At 39.1% G+C, this 16,815-nt stretch overlaps 1 protein-coding gene across 2 annotated transcripts in view; it reads right to left on the bottom strand.

The window, feature by feature from the left end:
* Nucleotides 1-3,959: 3,959 nt before the first annotated feature.
* Nucleotides 3,960-16,815, bottom strand: part of LOC149789012 (uncharacterized) — a 49,588-nt gene continuing 36,732 nt past the window's right edge. For both annotated transcript variants that reach the window (XM_089975823.1, XM_089975824.1), the window contains 2 exons: nucleotides 6,137-6,233; nucleotides 3,960-5,014 (listed from right to left, as the gene is read on the bottom strand). In XM_089975823.1, the coding sequence (XP_089831949.1) occupies nucleotides 4,604-5,014; nucleotides 6,137-6,233 (508 nt within the window). In that variant the 3' untranslated portion in view covers nucleotides 3,960-4,603. The remainder of the gene's footprint in view (nucleotides 5,015-6,136; nucleotides 6,234-16,815) is intronic.

The raw sequence follows: 16,815 nt of genomic DNA, 5'->3' as shown, positions 1-16,815 counted from the left end.
TATTCCAAGTTATAAACAAAGTCAGGTCTTTTACTTATTTTTTAATAAAGAACATGACACATATCAGACAAACAAGCAATTTAAAAGTAGAAAACCAATATCCCGCACTCATTTCCAAGCAAACATGTTTACCAACAAGTAATAATTGTCTCGCAATATAACATAAAATCATAGGCAAAAACTTGCTATGTTAAATAATGTTAAACAAATGACCCTTGTTGTTGTGGGGTTTAACGCCATTTTTCAGCACACGATTGGCTATTCATGGCGGCCAGTATTAATGGTGGAGGAAGAACCCAGGAAAACCCCGGAAAGAACCACGGGGTTTTCCTGGGTTCTTCCTCCACCATTAATAGCAAGTTTTTTGCTATGTTAGTTTTTAAATGACCCTTAAATATATTAATACATAAATGGAAAGTTCCCATTAAGCATTTTCAGAAAATGGTAATTACGACCTAGGTCAAGTAGAGGGATATATAATCTTGTTTACCTAAGAATTACTCATTCTTGCCTTAACATTCTTAACAGAATATGTCTGATTTTGTATTCAATTTTCAATGTGGTTGAATTTAATTATTTCAAATTTATGTTATTGGAAACAGGGTGGTCAATAATATTCTTGGATTAAAGCATTACTTTGGAATTATAGTGAATTCAGAAAAAGACATTCTGGATTAAATTATTGTGGTACATCAAAAAATTGTTAACACGTCGCCATTTTCCAGGCCATTGGCACATCAGCGCATTCGAGATTAAGGACATGTCAATACATTCAATATAAGAATTTATTTTGAACACAACTGCAATTCAGTTGGAACTTCATAAATTCTGACTTGTAATAGAACTTTTAGAACTATTGAGACTTTATTCTTAATACTGTAAGTTCATTTTAAATTTTCACTTTGTTTTCTAAGGAAAAAATCTTTTGTTGAATTTTACAAAACTGGTTTTCGCTCTTTTCTGTTTTTTACTTTAAGACCATAGACTCATAACGTTACACATCTTCACGCATACTCAAAGACACGTGCACTCATACACATGTATACGTATATACATATTAATACACATACATTCATATATATCTGTAGATCTTGATTGGACAGATAAGTCAATAGCCGCGTAAATGAGTATAATAAACGAATATGTCAGCCATTGAATATCTCAACAAAACTTTGAGCCAATCATAATGAATGCCATATGTTAAACCTAATTTGCCTCACGTCGGACTTGATAATGGGACACATTAAAAATTCAAGGTAACTGTAACCGTGGAACAAATAAAGCTAATGGCAAAACCAAATGAGGGCGAATTTTTAACTGTAGTTTATCTTACTTGCAGATTTAGCAAAGCTCGCATTTGATAAAGGAGATACACTCAACTCGCTCGATAAAAAACACTAAGTAAAAGGTTTGTGTGTGCGTGTGTGTGTGTGTGATTTTAATTTTTAGCATAGCTTTCACAAACTGAATCATATTGCTACGATGTCCGCAATGTGGCAGTTTCTAGTGATGTCTAGCACTGGGGCATCATGCCGCAGATATATGGCACGATGTCCCACCCAGTCACATTATCCTGACACCAGGCCGACTAGTCCTAGCACTAACCTGTTAATGCTGAGTGCCGAGCGTGGCAGCTGCTAGTACCACATTTATAAATCTCTGGCATGACTCGGCCAGAGGTCGAACCCTCGACCTCTCGCATCTAAGGCGGACTAAGTACAGTACAGTACAGTACAGTACAGTACAGCACAGCACATCACAGTACAGAGTACAGTACAGTACAGTATGGTACAGTACGGTACAGTGCAGTACAGTGCAGTACTGTACAACTGGTTTGCTTCAGATTCACTTTTCGCTCACTATAGTATCATGTCATCTCATTTTCTTTATCATCGAAAATCTCTTTGACCTTACCACCAACCTTCTGTTTTAAGGTTTCAGACGCTGTTTCATTGCCACCTCAGTAGTGTATGGCTGCGTTCATTGTGTCCACAACGGCCTTAATTAAATGAATATTGCAGTTGCTTATGTTGCCTCCGTAATGATAATCCTTTATGAGACAAATGTATTTCTTTTCTCCATGTTAAGGGTGACGTTACAGATTTTGTCAGTGATGTGCTATGCATTCTCTCTCTCTCGGATGTTGCTGCATTTATTTATTTTAAGGTTTGTTATGCGTTGAACACCATGAACAAGGTGCTTTTTTACCTTCAGTGCCAGGGAATGTTAGAAAGAGATAATATTACAGGCTGAAATAGCGAGAAACTAATTAATTTTCTTTTCACCTTTATACATCTCATGGCTAAATAACGCAAATTATCGGCATCAGTGTGCATTTGTCCATTAGAATATTTTCTGACAGGAATTATCCTCTACTCACGGCAACGTGTATCCTTATAATGGTCTGGAAGCGAAGTTGTGACGCTTTAAACAGCCATGCTAGATTATACAGTTTTCGACAATAAAACGTTACAGTCGCGCACTTTGGGAAAATGCGGCAATATATCATGCACAGAAAAACAATTGAATCTGTCCATAAGAACTCAGACGTTTGCACATTTACAGGGGGAATAACTCTATAATCTCAAAGTGATTGAAAGCCTTGATTCTTATTATTGAATACATAACCTTAACAACGTGGGTTTTTGTTAATTTATAAAGCCACTTACAAAATAATGATTTTTTTTTATATATAGTTTTAATGAAGAAATAATAATTTCTTTGGCTCCTTGTGCCATGTCATGTCAATAATAATAATGATAATAATAATAATAATAATAATAAGAAGAAGAAGAAGAAGAATGAGGACTTTGTATAGCGCCTAATCTTTAGAAGCTCTAAGCGCTTTACAACATTAGACAACACCTATAAGAAGAAAAGGAGGTATTGTTTCAAACATAAGTATAATGTGTACTTAATGTAATAGTAAAATATGTTCCTTCGAGTAAATTGGATTCGAAAGATGCTTGGAATATTGTTATTGGAAAGAAAAAAAAGATTATCGGATCGTATTATGCAGAATTGCTTGTATACATAAATGAATCTCCGAACTAAACATCATAGGTACTTTAAACTCAGTAAATAAAAATAATACTAACATAAAGATATACGATCCTGTCTACGACAAAGACTTGCTAAATGTACATGTTCGAGTCATATACAAGTAGTTGATATTGAAAAAGGTTGTCAATTAGGAGTTCAAAGATCAAGGAGCTATTCTTGAAGATGAGTGCATCATCTTTGTAAATGCACTCTACCTGCAAACGTAATACAAAGATGTCTGTATAGATATGCCCATAGCAATGTTACATAGGTTTCTGGCAGAAATATGACACATGTAAATTATTTTTTATTAATTGTAAATTAGAAACCAATCACTATGCATTCCAGATACTGAATAATGTGTAATAATAGTATTGCAAATGACACTGCAATGTACAAACATTCATAGCTATATTGTACTACGGGCCTGGGACCTGAATTACAGAACAAAATGTCGGTATCACTATTGGTATTAGCAACAGTTACCCGGTGACACTTGAAGACTACATGTTCTAATATTTTCTTCAGGTTTCTGTCTTTTATTAAGAATCTTTTTTAAGCACTATTAATAAACAATATTAAATAATATAACAACCTATAAACAAAAAATAAATAAATAGTCCCTACTTTATATATATATATATATATATATATATATATATATATATATATATATATATATATATATATATATATATATTCCTTTTAGTAATTTCCCATACGAGTTCATGACTGATTTTAATAAGTTTATTATTAATTACATATATTTATTCAGGATTTTGTTCATATTAAACTCCTGTTGAACGCAAGACAGGTAAATCTATTTATGTTACTCGAGGAAAGCCTTTTTAAAATCATCATGCGTTTACCTTCAAAAGTCAGAAAATTACATGAAATAACTCATCCGTACACAGACACTGGATTCAGTCTACTTTTAATAATATCAGCATGGTCGGTCTCCGGTTGAACACACTAAAATCCTCATGATTACAGTACAGAAACATATTATATGTGCACTTATATATGTAACGCTCAAAACAATATTTCAGTGTATTCGCCAACTTAAATGAGGCAAAACATTTGTTGAGTTTACATTGCTAATGGTTTTATTCTATTCAAGAAATCGTGCATGGAAAATGTTCCAACATATTTCTTGGTTCAGTGCCTGTTTAAGTCTTGAACATCACTTAAAAATAAATATAAATGAACTATCTATCAGCAGCACGTTGAAATGGTGCATTTTTGCTAATGGCGAGTGTTAAAAAAAATGAAATGTCGAACTACATTCATATTAATTTAGACATTGTACATGTGCATGCATATGCGTACTGGATGATTTTATGTAAGTAGTTACAATATAATTGTAGTACATGGTACTTCTAATTTGGTGATAATACATATGATAAGATGTTTCAACGCTATATTTGTACAAATACATAAATGTAAAATTGCATGTAAAGTTAATATAATCTCTTCGTAACAAGTAACTCCTTATGCCGCACCTGTATTGAACAAATGTATTACGGGTGTAAACCAATACACTGCATACAATTGCAAAAGTTCATTGTGTGACATCATTCTCTCCATCAGTTTCAAGAGATGAAACACCTTCTTTCATTGACTGGGTAAGTCCCTCCTCACCAGCTTTATTCAACGAATTCAAAAAGGCCTCTCCAACCATTGTATTCTCTGAACTATACGTAGCATTTCCTATTGTGCTAATCTGATCATATCCTTGCGCGATATTATGTACATTTTCAAGAGTCATGTAGGAGCCCGGATTGCCAGTGTTTCCTGTAGCACATTCTAAAGTTTGAGATTGTTCAGTTTCGTCACGAATTGCACTATTGTCGTACACGAAGTCATTTCCGTGATAAATTTCAGTCTGGATTGTTCCATTTGCCGTTCGATCGTCTGGTCGTGCAGGTAGTGATGGCCGCATGGTTGATCCTGCATTATATGTAGGGTTGTGCTGAAATGACAGATACCATATGAAAATCATAAATTTTTCTAATAAAGGTAAACTTTACTTTTATTCATCCATTTCCAAAGCCAAACTCCTATGACCGCCAAGTAAATGTCACAAAATCTGATTACTGGTGTACCCATGCAAACATTACATGTTGATGGTCCTTCCATGTTCTTTTGTGTAAAGTAGTTTATTCTTTAGCATAGGTAGTTATGATTGTGCTGCAAATGGCCTGACGTAATAATTGAATGATAACAGTGAAACTGGACAAAATTTGCCCCCAAACCCCAACCATGCTCGCATTTACAGATGGACTCCTTTCAAATACGCAAGGTTGACGGACAGGTTAGAAAGGTAGATATTTCAAAGCATTGGCTTAAAATACGTAATAGTCATATTTTTACAGGATCAGAAAGATGATATAAATAAAATGGACATTGTATCTTGTTACATAATTAATTAACTATTTAATTAATCGATAGATTTATCAATGTATATATGTATGCATAATTGTATGTTGTACTATTCAGTCGCTTCATTGGAAAGACATCGATTTTAGAAGATCAAAGAAAAGATAAATTCGTCTTTTCAAAGGAAAGATTGAGACTTGGTCTCAAACATATTAGTGTTGACTATACAATGGAAAAGAGAAAATTAATTTTATTTTTAACCTAGTTATATTCTTATTTCAAAAGATTTAAATTTTTAATTCAAACTGAATATCATTGCATGTGTTTATTCTAGCCGTTATTTTCTTTATGATATGCTTTTTTCTGCTTTCAAACACTGTCACAGTTTCGCCAGCTTACCTTTTTTATAACCAGAAGTTAAATTCGAGTACAACCTGTCCTGACTGTTTGTTATTAAAACAGTTTGCTAATAGCGGAACAATAATCAAAGACAAATAGATTCTGCAAAGTTCGCTTAAAACATATCATTTTTCTGCCTAATTGACATAATGTAAATAAAAGCATCTTCCTTATATCCCGACTGTTGGTCATCTTCTGACAGCACTCGCGTTCATATTAGTAATGTATTATTGCGGAATAGAGTATAGAAAAATATCAGGGACCTATGCAAAATAATGCTTTAAAAAATATGATTTAAATGAATGTAACTGCAAACCATTGAATCGTCTATCTGTTGATAGTCATCGTCGGTTTCTGCAAAGTAATGTGGATCTTCCATCTGTGGTAGGGTGGATTTGCCCTCTCTCTCACGCCTGGAAACATGAAAATAAATTCAAGTAATAAAACTAGAAATATGCAGCAAAACAACACTGTCTTGACTTTTCCCTTAAGTATTTTCGCTATATCAGCAGGCTTAAAATGATATCATACGTCTCTCCGTCCGTCTGTCTCCTTGTAATTGTAAACCTATGGTGATAATTTGACGTTATTAAACTTAGGTTAGCTGACAGTTGAAAAAAGGAAATATAATATCACAAGACAATGGTAAGACCCTCAAAAATTCGAAAACAAATTCACTGTTTGAAAATTTTTCTAGATTTCCAAAGTTTCTGCGTAAGTATTTATCAATTTTGGAGTTTTCAGCCTTGACTTTTTAGCTACGAATAGTTGACAATTCTGTGAATGCTTAAAGTATGCTGTACTACAAAGACCACAAAAGGGGAGAACCTCTCAATCATAATAAAATATGACTATAGGAAAAATAGTAAATGACTATAGTGCATTTTCTAACCTTATGTTTCTGTATGCATCAAATCTAAGTGTCTACGAAGAAATACTTCTTTAAAATAATGATGCAGTACCTTACACTTATCAATTGCTGTGTCAAGTGTTAATTGTAGATGTGTTTGGCCGTTGTCTATTGTACGGTGTAAAAACTGATGATAACAGAAAAGTCCTTATAAAATGTATAATTATCATCAGTTTATACAATGCTAAGTCATTCACATTTCCCAAACCAGAGAATGTAGATTTTCATCACTCTAACCAATCTGTCACATCATAATATTTTAACATTGTTGATGTGTCACACTGTAATTTAAATGTGACGCTGGAATCTTGAAACTTTTACTTTAACATAGTACTTGAAACCTCGTTGCAATTATATAGAATGGAACGTTATTATAAAAGTGAAAATTTTCTCTTGATACGATGTCTTTATCGTGTCGCTTACGTTTAATCTGTATTTTTAGCAAGAAAAGAAAGTTTACTTTTTTCGTATCAAGAGAAAGTTTTCACTTTTATAATAAGGTTTCATTCTATATAATGGCAATGAGGTTTCCAGTCAAAGATATCATTTCTGAGGTCATATGTTCTTGCATACGCTAATTTCCTGGGTGTACAATACAAAAAGATCTACAAGAGGTTCAAATTACCAGATCCTATGTTAGTAGTGAATGGGGATACTAGAGCCTCAATGGGAATTATCATTACAGAGACCCCTGGGACACTCTAGCCTCAATGGAAATTTAACATGGAGAAAAATCGTGGGACACTCTAGCCTCAAGGGGAATTTAACATGGGAAAAAGTCTTGGGTCACTCTAGCCTCAAGGGGAATTGAACATGGTGAAAAAATCGTGGGTCACTCTACGTACAAGGGGGAATTTAACATGGGGGAATAGAGTTTGGGTTTGTCTAGGGACAAGGGGAATTGAATATGGGATTTATTTATTTTTTAAATTTAAATTTAAATTTAAATTTAAATTTAAATTTTAAAAAAGGGGTAGGCAATGGAAAGGCTATCTCTTTTCGAGAAATATGGCTGGCCCTGAAAAGGGCCTTTGGGTTTCTTCTTCTTTTTCTAACTCCTTAACTTCTTCCACCAAGTCCTCACTTTTTCCATTCGTCCTTTCTTCTTCTTTTTCTCCTCTGGCATCCAGTCTGGATGGCCCAAGGCTCTAAACTTTTCCTGGACTTTGATCCAATTCTCATTCATCCTCTCAAACTCTGTCTGTTTCTTTTTGCTTTCCACATCTTTTCTTTCTTCCCTCCATTTCACGTTAATCTTCTCTACTTCTTCCTCCATTACTTTTCTCATCAGATCTTCCCCTTTCTTCACCTTTTCCAATCCCCATTTTACATTTCTCCACTCTGTCCAGTACAATATTTTTTCTAGGAAGCACCGGACTTGGATGACATGATCCAGTGCTTCCTTCAAACTTCCCACTCTGAAGTAAGGTAGGTTAATGAAGCCTCTTGACTTACTGACTTCTTCTTCAATCATCCCTGCTATGATATCTCTTGCTATCTTTAGGCCTTGAACTTGACTCGTTACAAAGTCTTTCATATCTCCATGCCTCCATTCCTCTTCTATTCTTCCTAAAACATATTCTACATCCATTATCCAGAAATAGATGTCTCTCAATAAATTACATAGAACTGATACTTGAGTCATTTTTGTCTCAGTTATTCCTTAGAATGGTTCCAACATCAAACTTTGTGGGTTATTATAGTGAAAGCGCGGACGTGATGGAAAACATCCCCTGAAAAACATAAAATTGATCTTACCTAGATCATGACCAAACAACGCGCGGACGTGAAGGAAAACATCCCCTACTTTCTCATTTCATATAATAAAACCAAAACTATACTCTCCACATACGCTAAGAAACAATAAACAAACCCATAATCTACTATTTACACAAACTTACGTCAGCAGTTACAAACACAAACACGAACACAAACACACAAAATAAGCAATAAAGAAACCCATAATCTACTATTCACACAACCATACCTTAGCTCTTACAAACACCATCACACAAACACATACCCTCACATTTTTTTCAAAAAGAGTTAGTGTTTATATTCACACTACTCTACCTACACACATTGGCAAATCGATCGTTATTTCTTTTCTAGAGTATTGGGTAGCCCTGAAAAGGGCTGTTTTTTTTTTAACTTCATGGACACCTGATTAATGGTGACACCTTCCAGGCCTGGCGCCACATACACATCTTGTCCCCCAGTTACTTTTTACCTTTTTGGGGGAGAGAGCAGAGGCAGGATATGTGGCTTCAGAATCCCAATTTTCGGTTTCTGGGATTCTGAAATTTTTTCTTCTTCTCTCCTTTTTCTCCTCCTCTTCTTTGTATCTTCTCTCCTCCTCTTTGTATCTTCTTTCCTCTTCTTCTTTATATCTTCTCTCCTCTTCTTTATTTCTTCTTTCCTCCTCCTCTCTCATCCTTCCGTCTTCCACAATGGCTTCCGCGGCCAGTTCATTCAACAGGCGCCTGGCATATTCCAGATGCACATGAAGTTCCAACAGTTTCTCCAGTCTCGTGTTCATTTTTGGTGTTGATCAATCAACAAGGGTAGTTGGACTGCCGAACGAGTTTCAATTTATAGTGAAAGCGCGGACGTGAAGGAAAACATCCCCTAAAAACATAAAATTGGTCTTACCTACATCATGACCAAAAACAACAAAGCGCGGACCTAAAAGAAACACTCACTCACTTTTTATGCTACCCATCACTATTTTAAAATTTTTTATAAATCATTTCAATAGACTATCCACATACGCAAAGCAATCCAATCTAACTCCAAATTTACACCTCAAACACCAAAAAAAAGACATCATTTTAATCTACTATCCATACCAACTTACTTAACCCTTACAAACACAAACACACAAACACATACCCTCACATTTTTTTTAAAAAAGAGTTAGTGTTTATTTTCACACTACTCTACCTACACACATTGGCAAATGGATTGTTATTTCTTTTCTAGAGTATTGGGTAGCCCTGAAAAGGGCTGTTTTTTTGTTTGCTATGGCATTCTTTTTTTAGTTTCTAAGAATGCGATGTCCTCTGAGGATAGACTTTCTGGCGATAGGTCTGCTTCTTCGAAAAGAGAAGAAGAACTCTTTGGTGTCGATACGACAATCGACAAAGCCTCTGTCAGCTTCAGGTTGCTGCTGCTGTTGTTGTTGTTGCTGCTGTTGCTGCTGTCTCTGAAGTCTGTACTTCTCTGTCCATTCTTCTTTTTCCTTGTTCATTTCTTCTCTGAAGAGCTCTTCTATCAGGTCTTCAGTGATTTTTAACATTCTCACATTCTCTATTTCTTCTGGCTTCGGTATCAGACTCTGTCTGACCCTATGCAAATTCACGTAGGCTTCGTTGAGCTTAGCTAGTTTGGAGCACATCTTCGTAGGAGGATGAGTCGACAATGGATGGTTAGACTGGAAACAACCCCGGTTCTTAAAGTCAAAGCGCGGACGTGAAGGAAAACATCCCCCACACGGTTTTTGAGTCGCAACGTTTAGTGAGTGTCATGAGAGGGATAGTAAGAAATGAAAGAGCATCAATCCAACATTCTTATAGCTAAACAAAAGACAAAGGCATTTTTTTCAAAACACAACATTTTTTATTCAAAAATCACTTAACACTAAACAACAACTCTAACATTTTTAACAATAATCCAACAATATAACATCAAACAATTTTTTCAAAACACAACATTTTTTTATTCAAAAATCACTTAACACTAAACAACAACAACTCTAACATTTTTTAACAATAATCCAACACTAAAAGTTTCTCCACTAGGTAAAGAGGGATAACAGTCTTCCATGGCTTCTAGTAATCTAGAATGACTTCTCTCAAACTGTTGATTTCTATGGTATTATCGAATTCTGCATACAGGATGACGTTCACCGTTTCATCAGGGTCTCGGTCTTTAAACTGAATTTCCACACGAATCTGGCCGGATTTTATAGGGTGGAAATGTCCTTCGTCGCTGCCTTGGTCTGGAGTGAAATCGAAAGCCCACAAAGCGTAGCCTCCTGCATAATCCTCGTACGTAATACCGTGACTGGTATTGGTTCCTAACTCTCCGGTGGCTTCGTACAGGGACAAGTACGATCTCAAGTAATTCTTCTTGGTAAAGTCAGGTTCGAAAGGTCGGGTACACAAGGTCTTGTCATCGCGACTGACTTCGATTTTGGACACGCCAAAGTGTTGAAAGTAGAAAGGAATTTTTTCGGCAGCTCCGTTGAAGGCTGTATTCTCGACGATACCAACGATCAAACGTTTGGGTAACTGTCCTTGGAACAGATGATCTTCGATCATGGATCGCTGTCCCTTGGGAATGGTGAAGGTTTTCACTTCCACGCGTCGTATGGGATACTTGGCAGTCGTTCTGCTCAACGTCTGACTGATGTCGTTTCCCACTTTAGGTAACACTTCCACACGGCGTACGTAGAGTCTGGCTTCTAGGATTTTGGTTTTGTAACCGTCACTATCAGCCATCAAATGGAAAGCGGCACTGCTACGATTCAGTCTCAGGCGGACATCCACCCCGTTCAGCAAATACTTTTCTTGCAACTACATGTCCAAATGCAAATGATCCATCAGTTCTAAACTTGTGTCGGCTCCCGTGATTCTCTTTCTTCGTTCTACAAATCCATCATTGTTGTCTTTCTTTTCATCAGTTTCCAATATTTCAAACTTGGTAGGTTCGTCAGCTTCCCATACCACACAGGCATTGAGATGAGTGTTCTTGGCATCTATTCCGTACGTCAAGAGATTTTCCGGGTAGGCACGATAAGGGTAAGTATCCATGCTGCTACTGACCAGTTTGTTATTCAAGTACAAGTCCACTCCACTGAACAAGGAATGCATGAAATTGTTGTCGGGAGCTACTGCTTCATCGTCTATAGCACCTCCAGTCTTATCTAGAATTTTGACTTTCAGGTACAAGTAACTGCTATTCAGATCGATGTAATCTTCGGGCTGTCCTTTGATTTCAAACTCGATGGGAGCGGAATCGGTCAGTGAGGAGACGGGGTGAAATTCCACCCACTGGGATTCTTGCATCGTCATCATCGAGGGGGGGCATGGCAAACAGATCCAGTTCCGTCTTGGAACAAGCGCAAGATTCTCGGTGCATCATTTTTTTGTCTCTTTTCTCAATAATCGAAAACGTCTAAGTCTCGAACGGTTCTTCTTTTCTTGGCCTTTCTCGCTTGAAGTCTGGTGAAAGGGTGTTTTCTTCGTCGTCTCTTTCTGCCTTGTCCTTGCTGAATGCCTGACTCGGTAGCGTGCAGGGCATTTATAGGTGTTTCTCGTTGGCCTAAAATGTCTTTGCCCGTTTGCAGCAAGACATTTTTGCCTGCCCTCATGAAGGCTTCTTTAGGGTTTTGTTTGTCGATGATGACATTTTGGAGAAATTCTTTGCCTTGCGTCAGTGCCGCATCTTTCAAGGCGTGCAATCCGCGTGTCACCATCGGTTTCAACACCGGGGCCACCGAACGAAAGGCCGATTTTAACATATCTCCTAAACCGTGTCCTCGCTGTCGAGCAACCCCTCGGTACACTGGATACATGACTTAAGAGTCGTGAGAGAACCGTTTTCGAAAATGGAGTTTCACCGTGACTTTTCCTTTGGTGAATGGAATATTTTGTCCCAGATCTCCTTTTATAGCAATGTTGGCCGTGTCCAAATACGACTTACTGACAGGCAAATAGTGAGGATGGACAAATTCGCGGTGGACGTGGTAAGTGTTTCCACCTTCCTCGTCAGCGTTCGTGGCAGAATCCACTTTGAAAGGAATGACACGCAGTAACGGTACGGAGGTGTGTCCCACCACAATGTACTCCACCACATCGGAATACACGAACATCAAATTCAGTCCTTGGTTCAGTTCTACCGGGGCACGAAATAACTTGCTAAAAGACTCGTTGTCGTAAACGATGGGTAATTCGTTTTTCTTGAGCATGGCCTTTCTCATGTCCATGTCTCCGCCCAACATGTCAAACAATTCAGGACAAAATAAAATGGACATGATTTTACTTCGTTCAAATTTCATCAAGAAGCGACGAGTTGCTTTGTGGTACTCCATGGTGACACTTTTGTTGACATGCTCCAAAGCTTTCAGAAACACGACATTAAACCTGGAGGCTATGGTGCTGACCAAATGTTGACCACTAAAATAATAGCCTGGGGGAATGAACAAGTGATAGGTGGTGTACTTTTGTGTACGGGTTTTCTTGTCATATTTGACATTGCTATCCATCCACTGTTGCATTTGCTCGTCATGAACTTCCACATCAAAAAAATTTTGATTGGGAAGGACATTGAGGACTTGGGTCGGGTGAATCATTTCTACTAAAGTCACTTCCCAATGGGCTTCGTGATCAAAGGGGATGGCCTGAGGTAATTTGGCCGTGTAACAGCACAACGTGTTCTTGGGAAACACCTCCATGGAACTGTCACTGGGTAAAGTTAAGTAAAATTGGCTTTGGTGACTCATAATTCCAGAGTTCTGTGGCTGTCCGAGGGGTTAGTGGACGTCAGAGGCGTGTCTCCGTCTAAAATGGGGTTCTGGTTGTGGTTGAAGTGGTGACTGGCACTGGCACTGGACACAAGGTTCCCGGGGTTCCCGTTCGAGGTGAATTTCAGGGAGGGATTAGGAAGCAGGTAACCGATGCAACTGCTCAATAAAATGGTCCACAATTGTTTGTCTCCTTGTTGCAAACTCAAATTGGCGATGGCTGCCCCGATGACACAATACACCATGAAGATTTGGCAGAAAAAGACGATTTGCGTTTTAGGCACACGTTCTCCACACCACACCCACAAGGGTTGTTTTTGTAAATCTTGCACAGAAGAACTGGGTGAAGGAGGAGTGGTCGACGTAGCTGCGTCTGTGTGAAAAGGCATGATGGTCACTTCTTTTTATAGTCGATGACTTGCGAAGCGTCGATCCAAGAATCAAAACTAGGTGGATATCCTTTCCAACGTACTTTGACTTCTTTGACACGTCGTTTGCCCACTTTACGGGTTCTGCGTTCGAGAATGCTTTCGATGTCGTACACGTCGTCTTCTTTTTTGGTGACACGTTGTAACTCGGGCAAATAAAACGTTCCTTTGAGCACTTCTCCGTTCATGTCTTCCAATTTATAGATGGCAGGATGACGGCCATGCACTCGTCCAGTGACGCGAAACAGTTCGGTCGTCCAGTTAGGTAAGTAACCTTTGTCCAAAGTGCGTTTGGTTTTGTCAATGCGCACCCAATCTCCTACGGCCAACTCTCCACTTTTCTTGGGGACAGCCCTCGTCGGGGACGTACCAAACAGACGCTCAAACACCAGCACTTCGCTGTCGGGAGTCACTTCTTGCGGGGCACGTCCGATGCTTCGATGGTAAGATTGGTTGTACGCTTGCACCAGGTGCGGTAAGATGTCGATGTACTTCAGAGTGTGGTGATGCGTAAAATATTTCCACATGCGTTCTTTCAAAGTGCGTTGAAAACGTTCCACGATGCTGGCTTTGGTTTCGGGATTCTCGGTGGTAAAAAAATGAATGTCACGTTTCTTTAATTCTTTTTGGAAAGCTTGGTTCAGAAATTCGGTACCTTTGTCCGTTTGCCATCGAAGAGGGTGACGATCGCTTTGTTTCAACACCCGTTGCAGGGCTGGCACTAACTCGCTGCTCGATTTGGAAGTCAAGGGTACGACCCAAGCAAATTTGGAAAAGACGTCGATGACACAAAACAAATATTTGTAGCCACGATTGTAGCTGGCCAAATGAGAGACATCGGCTAAATCGGCTTGCCATTGATGATCGATGCCTTCCACTCGGGTGCGACTTCTGGCAAACTTGCGTCGAATGGGTTTGTGTAAAGTATAGGTAGCTTGTTCTTGTAACCATCGTTGCACTTGAGGTAAACGGAGACTTTTCAGTCGCGTTTTGGCAGCACGATACAATTTTTGAACTCCTGCGTAACCTGCAGGAAGGGAGGGATCGTAGTAAATGCTGGCTAAGACTTTTTCCATTTTTGGTTGGTGTGTTAATAAGGCACCCACTCTTGGAGGATGCTACTCTTTTTCTCTTGGGGTATTTTCTTGGATTGCAATGCTTTGCGTGTGCGACCGGCAATAGGTGTTGAAGAGGAGGAGGATGTCTGAGCGGGGGATATCGGTTCTTGTTTCACTTCTGTCTTCACTTCTGTCTTCACTTTCTTTTTCTCTTGTGATGAAGAAGGGGTGGCCATCATCTTTTTAATCCATCCAATTCTGGAGGTAGGTGGTGTTGTTAACTTGCGTACTTTTTCTGGTGGAGTTTGAAACCCTTCTTCTTCTTCTTCTTTTCCTTTTTCTGTCTTGGTCACTGGTACTGGTACTGGTACTGGTGATGGTGCTGGACTTTTCATCAAGGTCTTAAAATCTTTCAGAGTGGGTAGAGCTGTTTCGTCTAAAGCTTTCTGGTGAAAGAGTTGCAGTCGTTGCAAGAGTTGACCGTACTTTTGCGATTTTTCTGTTTCGGACAAATCTTGGCGATCCATCAAGGACTGCAATTCTTGTTGTAACTGGGACATCTCGCTCAAATGGGGATTGGGAGGTAAATGCGGGGTGCGTTGTTCTTGCCACCGATGGTATTCCATCCATCGTTTGTAAGGCATTAAAGCTAGTTTTCGTCCTTCCATGGGGTTGTCAGGGGTCGATTCTGAGATCTTGGGACTTCCAAGGGCCTTTTTATCTTGCTCCCACCAGTCCTCCCAACATGGTTCCCAAGACCCCTTTCAGTATGGGGCCTAACAAGAGAGGCAAAATGCCTCCACGTTGGACCAACATCTTCTTTTTTTGACGAATGGGAATTTTCTTTTGAACCATTTGGCGAAGAACGTGACGATGTTTGCCTAAGCATTGTTTCTGGTGTTTGGACAAAGGGATCGTGCCTTTCAAAACGTTCAAACAACATTCGCACACGGTATCGATGACCTCTTTGGAGGCTGTTTGAATGAGTTTTTTTCGTAGGGGTGGAGAAGCTTTGGACAGGACAGATAACATGTCCCCATGTTTGGCTAAACGTGGTGTCAGTCCTTTCCTTTTCTTTCCTTGGGGTTTTCTGGAGGGTGACATCTTTGAGTCTTCAGGAGCACCAAAAAAAACACTGATACCCTACTCGGTCACAGGCCTTTTTTATACTGGAACGCGTCGCCACTGATTGTCTTTACGTCGTATCAGTTTGAGGACAGGCATGACACGTCGTGCAGGGGTACGCAACGGACTAAATCGAGCCAGTTCTTGCTTGGACAAATCCAGTAAACTCTGTAACATGCCCGATCTTTCATGGACTTTGATTTTGGGAGAAGGTACTTTGTGAGCAGCAGCCACTGCCACTAAATTGGAGGGTCCTGCCACTGGGGAAGTTCTTTTGGGGGTCATCAACGGAGAAGTTCTTGGTGTGATCAACGTCTCCAAGTACTCTTCAGTTCTGGGTGTCATCAACGGAGAAGTGGATGAACGTGAGGATGCCGGAGACGCAGTCACTGCCGTGGCAGATCGTGGTTTGCGAGTGTAAGGTTGCGTCCTGGCCGAAGTGCCTCTCTTGCGACTAGTTTTCTTCTGTGGGCTTTTCTTTTTCTGGGGACTTTTTCTCTGTTTCTTTTTCTGGGGGTTTCTTTTCTTTCTCCGGGGTGGTGTCTGGTTAGAGGAGGGTCCTGCCACTGGAGAAGTTCTTCTCTTTGGGGACCTGGTCTTTTTCTTCTTCTTGGGACTTCGTTGGACTTTTGTCTTGGGGATAACTTTGGGGGCATTAGGATCCCATCTTAAAAGTGAGCGAATGATGACCCCTCCTAGAGTACCGCTCCCTCCAGGTTTCAAAATGATTTGTTTTTTGGTTTGAGTGTCGATGCGGGGATCGGCCAGTTGGACCAAAGCGACTTTGTTTCGATCGAAAAAGCGTTTGGTTTGATGAGGAATCTGAATGATTCCTTGGAGTAATTGACGTGCCGTCACCGTGAACCATCGTAAGACTTCTTTGAGACTAGCTTCTAAGACACGAGCTCGTGTTTGTGGATCTTTTTCTCGACTGATGCCATACAAGGC

Source organism: Sinohyriopsis cumingii, chromosome 11 (genome assembly GCF_028554795.1).
Source record: "Sinohyriopsis cumingii isolate HCF-2022 chromosome 11, ASM2855479v2, whole genome shotgun sequence".
NCBI classification, from domain to species: Eukaryota; Metazoa; Mollusca; class Bivalvia; order Unionida; family Unionidae; genus Sinohyriopsis; species Sinohyriopsis cumingii.
The sequence above is the reverse complement of the archived record's forward strand: the minus strand, read 5'-3'. Positions and strand labels throughout refer to the sequence as shown.